Here is a 7,752-nt window from a genome sequence, read left to right on the forward strand (position 1 = left end):
TATATATATATATATATATATATATATATATATATATATATATATATATATATATATATATATATCAGCCTGGGTCTGATTCTTAAAACAAAAGCAGAAAAGTATAGAAGTAAAGATGCTAACATAATTGTTCTTTTTTTTACTTCATAATGATGTAATAAAAAGAAAATCTTAGTTCCCCCTAACTTAGATTTGTAGTTTTGAGTATTTTTTTACTATAATTTAATTATTACATTTTTAAACTAGTTGGTTTTAAAACCTTAACAATTCAGAACTATACAGTAAATAATAATGAAACAAATAATTTCATAATGCATGTTTGTGTCTAAAAATGTATACCTTAACATATTACCTCTCAGTGGTCTTTTAAATAATTTGATTAATCCTTAAGTAGTTATATGACATAAATCTGTTGACCATGCATGCAATTATGCTCAAGATAACCTGCCTAAAAGTAATCAAAGCAGTTTCCTTGAAAAAAAAAAGAATATTTAATTGTTGTTGAGGCTGTATTTGTTACTGTCTGTGTTTATTACTTTTTTAATCAAAATGTATGCATTCCAGTTGTGACAGTTGTCTCAAATATGTGTCCCTGTTATTCTGTGTTTTTAAAGCTAAAGAAAAGTTTGAAGTTAAAACTTTTATGGGCTTTTCAGGATTATGACTAAGAGTTTTTAGTGAATGGATAAAGAAACACCCAGTGAGCAAAGAAAAATAAGTTTGCTTTTGGCATTAAAGACAAGATAAAGGCACCTATTCTGGTTAAGGCTGACAGGAAAATGCAGGTAATTTAAATGATCAGACTTTACAGCTCAGGAATGCAGAAAATATAAAATACATTCAGCACTAAAGCAGTGGGAGTAAACAATAGGAGGATGGTGCTCAATTCTTCTGACAGCTAACATTATAAATACAGTCTGCATTGGGTGAAGCAAAGTTGGATGATGTGCAACTATGAAAAAAAAAACACTTTAAAATAATCTGATTATCTTGTAGATGCACATAACATGGTAGAAAAAGACCCATACTGCCCTGTTTCTGCAGTAAAGCTGTGAATATGATATTTTCAGCCACTTAGCACCAATTTCCTTCAAATTTTGCTGACCATGTCCTGCATGTATAACCACAGTGTTCCACTTTTCTAATGGCAAGTTTCAGCATGATAATGCACCAAACTGCAGGGTTATAAAATCTGCTTTTTTGGATCTGATGGTGGTGTTCACAGTAACTACATCAGATGCTAAATAGAGTACCACTGAGTGGTGACATTACAACAGATCTGCGGTAACTACATAGTTCTTTTGTGTAAATATGGATCAAAATCTCAGAGGCTTTTTGGAAGCATTTTGTTCCATCAGAGCTGCAAAACCCTGAGGCTGTGTTGTCAGCTGATTTAATAGAAGGGGTCTTCACCTGCTAGTTGTTAATGTACAATTTAATTTTATTAAATGTGGCACTTCTTAAAGGAATGCATATAGCTGGCCGCCTTGCTTACCAAAATTTTAAACATACAAGTTACACGATCTGTTAGCTCTCCAAGAACGTGATCTGGATCCGTTTCAGCTACACCCACAACAAATTTTAGTTTAATATGTATATTTTTAAATAAACTGCAAACAATATTCAGCTGTATATGTTCTTCTAATGACTACTTTGAAAGTTTTATTTTAATATGTGCTGTAATTTATGCTATTTTGCCGAATGAAGAACACAAACATGTGATTTCCCACCTCTTATGGCAAGTGGTGAGAAACAAACTAACCTTAAGGAAAACATGCTGAACAACAATTTGGGTAACTTAACATAATAAATAAGATGCATAAACATTTCATACAATCATCTGCATATAAAATGTTAAGATTTGTTGCACTTTAAAGCTTTGCAATTACTTTTAAAAATACTTGAAATTGAAATTTCTTCTAAATGGATGAGTCATCCCTGGTACCCAAGAATTCCCTATAAGTTTGGCTCATTCTTACCAACCCATTATTCTACAATAATTTCAACCTTGATGCAGTTTAGATGACTGCAAAGGGTTTCACTGCACTTTGTGTTTCCTATTCAACACACAGACTGCACTGCATGTTATATATTTAAAGCACTTTCGTCTTTGCAGTCACATTTATTAGCATGCTAGGGGAAATATGTGGCTCGGTGTCCTGCCCAAGGACACTTAAACACACAACTGAGGTTTGAACTACTGATCCTGCAATCACCACTTTATCATAATTTTAGAGTTCAGTGCCTGATTGCTGCATCAAAATAAGTAGGAGAGAATCTAGTAGGATTAAAGTAGTTTGATTTATTATTAAATGAAAACTTTTGAAATATTGAATAGTCAATGCTCAATCCCCTAAATAATTTGGATCCAAAGATTAAAAGCAGAGGTAATTTTGTTTCCTAAAATATGGACAATTGCTGCTAATCCCTGTAGCTGGCAGGAATCAGCACAGGGAAGGACAAACATTCTCTGTCAGCTCGACTGAGGTGTCAGACAGCAATAATAGTCTTCTTTTTTTAAACTTCATTCAACAGATAAGAACACAGTGTGAAATAGACACATGCAAATTTTACTAATTCCTTCTTATCAAAGAAAAGACAAGAACCTGACAAAAGGGATAATTACAGGTCACATCCTACACTTTTGTTAAGAGGAGTTTGCATGAAAGACAAAAAAGACAGTAGTCCTGTTTTGTAGCATTAATGGCTGGGTTTAATTCTGGAGCTACTTTGAGATGTCAGGAAACATTGTCTCCAGAGAGTTAAAAAAAGAAATAGAAGGATAAATAAAAATAAAATCGGTCCCTTCTATCTCATCTCTCTATCCATCATGAGTCACCAATCTCCAACTTTTTAATTCCACCATCCTTTTCTTACTTATTTCTTTTTTCTCCCAGACAATTAGTTTTACTTTGTATATGTCCTCTGCTTTTAAACCTTCAGTAGGGTCCTAGTACTCTGAATCTTTTAAGACATTTTCCTTTTTTTTCTTCTTCTTCTTCTATTTATTAAGCTGAAATACTTTGGAGTGGAGTGTTGATCCCGGGTATCTGACTACAGGGCTCTGGACTGGTCCTCTATCTAAAGCAGGGGTGTCCAGTTCTGGTCCTCAAGGGCCACTATCCTGCATGTTTCAGATATTTCTCTGCTCCAATCCAGCCAATTTAAAATCTATTTTTGATTAGCAGGCATCTGCAGGGTTATTTAACCATTGAATCAGGTGTTTTAGAGCAGGGAAACTTCTAAAATATGCAGTATAGTGGCCCTCAAGGACCAGGGTTAAACACCCCTGGTCTAAAGTGTCTGAGATTTATATTTATACCAGTGCGATTCAGAGGACTGCTTATGTCAAGGGCAGGGCTGATTCAGCTTAATTTTCTAACCTTTTATATCTGGATGTCTCATCCTCCCTCAACCAGAGTTAAAAGTCAACTGAGTGGCTTACATGTCTACTATTTTCACCAGCCATGCTTGTTAACAAGGGCATACTCCCTAAATGATCATTGCACTTGTTATGGTGTGAGGAACAAGTTTAATAGACCTTACCAATAGGTACCTTATATTTTTTAGTTTTAATACTTTGTCCAGAACAGCAAATTTTAGTCCTATTCTTAGTTTAGGAATACACTGTGTATCCTTTCATAATTAAAATGAGAGTCAAAAGTCAACGGTTACTACAAAAATCTACATTTTTGTCATATATATTCTTTAAAAAGTAACATGTTTTGAAGGATTTGTCTAAATTTGACTAAATGTTGCAGCAATAAAAATTATCTTAATGTTTTAAAAGGTAATAATCATGAAAATTAACCCTAAATACAAACATGTAGTGTTAATACAAAACTCAATGTATCACTTTTAGTGACGGGCTTCAGTTAAACTTTAATGTTCATGCTGCAGTTCTGCCTGTCAATAATGAACTAAAACTCACTGATAGGTTGTCTGTCACCATTTTATATCTTCTTTTTGTCTTTGTGTTGCTACCTTTTCAGTTCATTGGTCGCATATTATTGTTTTGAATTCACAAAAGCAACAGAGGGCCATTAGAGACAATTTGGTGGGGCAGAAAAGCCCAAGAAATTATCTGTCTTTCTTCTGTAATTGTCTACAACTAAATTGGTCTCACCAATTATTACATTTACGTACAATTTGCATGCTAATAAGCAGGGGTGTCACTCACATACTCACAAATTCTGCTCATGTTCGTCTCCCGTCTTCTGCTCTCAACGCCTCCTCCATCCATCAGTACTTTTCATTAAGTTAAAGTCAAAGTTACTCTTCAGCCTCTCAACTCCTTCAACACAAAGCTTCCAGCTGTGAATGTGAGAAAAGGAGAAATACTGCTGTGACATGGTGTAATACCATATTTCCTTAAAAAGGGATTGTCTTTCTGTCATCATGTATTATTTAATAATGATCAAACAGAAATCTGGCCATAAATGAATCTTTTAAACTTGGTGTATTTCAGTTTGTTAAAGTGCTATTCTTGTTAAATGCTGTCCTATTTAGCACATTTGAGCCTTCACATGTAGTTTACCAAATACTTAATAGATAAAAGGCACTGTATTGTATAATAAAAAGTGTTGTAGAGACGAAAACATTATTTCAAAAACAATATTTAACAAGTGCTGTTACATCTTCCACTGGGTCACTAATGAACTAAAAGAACAGCTGGAAAAGCTAGTGCTAAAATTTGTATTTTAATGCGTCACTGACAGAATTACATCTATAAACCTTTAGCAATGGTTCCAGACCAGACTTTAACTTTAGTTGAATTAAAGTACACTTTCCATTTCTGACCATCTTATGAGCCTCTTCTGTCTCACTGGGCCTTACCTGAAACATCTTGAAACATTTGGGCGGGTTCTCAGATGGGTCACGAAGCACAGGAAGTTTGAACATGTTGAGAAATTTTCCAAGACTTTTCCAAAATAGCCTAAGTTGTTGCAGGTGTTTAGAATCCATTTCAAACCTGTTTCAATTTAGTTTTTGTAATTCAAGAGCTCTGAAACTTTAATTCTTTAGTGATATTTATGTAAACTTATAGCAAATGTAGACCCAAATTTTACTAAAATACTCTTCATTGTGATTCCAAGCGAAAGCTTTTTATTTTCTCTTACCTTTGTGTCTCAGATAGTTGCAACCTTGTGAAATACAACTTTTTATGTCTTCAAAAAGTGACCTAATCATCAGAAATCATGTAATTCTAAAACAAGGACAATATTTTTGTCTCACAATATTTTCCTTTTGTAGACAACAGCCAATGTGGCTTTACACAGTAACGTTAGACCCGAAGGTGTTTTTCTAGATTTTTGTGCCATTCTTGATTAATAGTTCTTGTTAAACTACATAAACATCTTAAAAAAATACAAATAATTAAATCTACGTGGATTCCGAGCACAGATCCCGACTCGGCGCGCTCCCGCGCCCCAGAAAAGTGCTGCGCTGCTTTTTTGACCGTTTTGCGGACCCACCAAGTTTTGACGTTTCTTAAGTTTCTTTTTCTAACTTTTCACTTCTTTTTAATCTACAGATGGATCGTGATCCCAGAAACCCAGCCTACATTGCCACGCAAGGTCCCCTGCCCTCCACTGTGGCTGATTTCTGGCAGGTAAAGACACACAAAAATCTGTGCACACACACACTGTCTTGAAAGAAAAATCAATACAGTCCCCTCTCTTAAACAAGAGTTAGCCGATTTTTATTAGTGCAGCAAGCCACACAGGAGAGCAGCTTGTTCTGTGGATGTCATTATTAATCTCTCCTTCCCCATAACACTCACTGCCTACAACACAACCACACGCACAACACACACACAGTGGTCAGCAGTGGAATTCTGTTAATGCAGGAGGCAGCGAACACTTTTCCCATTGTCTCAAATGTTGGATTGGGTTTGAATCGGTGAGCAGAAGATCAATATGTTATTTTAGCCACTTCTTGGGTCTGTGTGTTTGTGGAGTAGAACAGTTGGGGAGGTTGTGTGTCGGTCAGGAAGGCCCCCTCCCTAACCTCGATGAGTCTCTGAGTAGTCCTGACAATGCTGGGAAAACAATTAAAAGTTACTACAAATTTACAGCAAATTAATTTGAGTTAAAACCATAAAATACAACATTTTTCTGGTATTTATTTTTTATTGGTTTTTTTTCGATTGCAACAATTTACAATAATAATAATGATAATTGTTTCTTGTCAAAATCTGGAGAAGACAGTTGAATTTGTGTCCAATAAGTCAAAAGATGAAAAAACTATAATAATAATGAAAGCTATTTGCTGAATATCTAGAAATGGGATTTTACACGTGGACTGTCAAAGGCCTTTAAAATTATTCAACAAACATTTATTCTGCTTAACAACGGCCTTCATGAATTTATTTATTTATTTATTTGGAAAATTCAGAAGCCAACCCCTATTCCCTAACCTAAAGAAACATCTGCGCATGCACACCCTGTTATATAATGAAGTCCTTGATAATGCCCTGGGTACAGTCCTTGACTGTAGTCAGTAAACGTATGTTTAAAACCCATAATAAAAACAACTAATTAATTAGAAATCACTCATCTATGTCTGTTAAGCACAGATGTGGGCTAATCGTGGTTTGAGTTTGTGATTCAGCCACTGAAAAATAACTTTCACTGACTAAAATTTAACTCAAAACAAACACCACACTGATAAAAAGTTATAAAGATTAAATTATAATTAAAAAATATGAATTCTACATGAAAATAATTATCCTGAACACCTACATTTTCATAATCAACTTGATTTTGACAAAATTTTGCCCCGACACTCTGTCGCTTCACTAAACATAAACTGAAACTAGAAGAAAAGCTTCAAAATCTCAGCAACAGATGAGCTCAAATCTGCCAAACAGGAACTGAAAGACTCTTAGCTGAAGTTAAAAGTCTTTAAGCAACACTTACTAAAGGTGGGAGGCTATGGGTGAGATCATGTAAGTCAGAGGTGGATCAAACTGACAAATTTCAAGATTTGTTCAAGTTTTAAAATCCAAACCATTACAACTTGGTTTTCAAAACACCTCAGAGAAGAAAAAATAAAAGAAGTGTATCAGTCCATTTTCTGTCCACAACATGGGTTCTGACAGGTGGACTCAACAGCAAAAATACAAAAACAAGAAAAAATAGAAATACAGAAATAGGAAAGCAACTTTACCATCACAACTTCAAAAATAAATCTAAATTTGTATGCATCCTTTATGATCGTCTATTGTTACTTGTTAAAATCAGGTCTCTCTTGTAAATGAGTCCCCAAGGCTCAATGGGATTAACCTGTAAAAATACAGGTTGAATGAATGAACTTGTGGCCTGCTAAAGCAGAAAAATAAGATTATTGCTATGTCACCAGGTGTTAAACTGGTGGAAATACCAATATCGAATACCAAGCCACAACTTTTCAGATGAAACAAAAAGCATTGGTAAAGTGGCAGAATGTTGCAAAATAAACGGTAAACAAGAATCCTAAAAACTTAAATAGACTTAAACCAAATTTGACTGACATATTATTTTATCTGATTGGTTTAAGCTGTTATTTTAAAACTAGAAGGAAGGCTCATGATTAAATATTTAAAAAGCTCTTATTTGACTTGGTTCATTTTGGTAAATTATATATGTATGTATATATATATATATATATATATATATACATATACATGTATATGTGTAATTGTATATATATATATATATATATGTGTGTGTATATATATTTATGTATATATATATATATATATATATATAT

At 34.0% G+C, this 7,752-nt stretch overlaps 1 protein-coding gene across 1 annotated transcript in view; it reads left to right on the forward strand.

The window, feature by feature from the left end:
• LOC119414310 (receptor-type tyrosine-protein phosphatase N2) overlaps positions 1 to 7,752 on the forward strand; it is a 243,793-nt gene that overhangs the window by 207,163 nt on the left and 28,878 nt on the right. Inside the window, exon 17 of the mRNA XM_037681405.1 lies at positions 5,534 to 5,611. Within this exon, the coding sequence (XP_037537333.1) occupies positions 5,534 to 5,611 (78 nt within the window). The remainder of the gene's footprint in view (positions 1 to 5,533; positions 5,612 to 7,752) is intronic.

This window comes from Nematolebias whitei, chromosome 9 (assembly GCF_014905685.2).
Source record: "Nematolebias whitei isolate Nwh7 chromosome 9, NemWhi1, whole genome shotgun sequence".
In the NCBI taxonomy this organism is placed as follows: domain Eukaryota; kingdom Metazoa; phylum Chordata; class Actinopteri; order Cyprinodontiformes; family Rivulidae; genus Nematolebias; species Nematolebias whitei.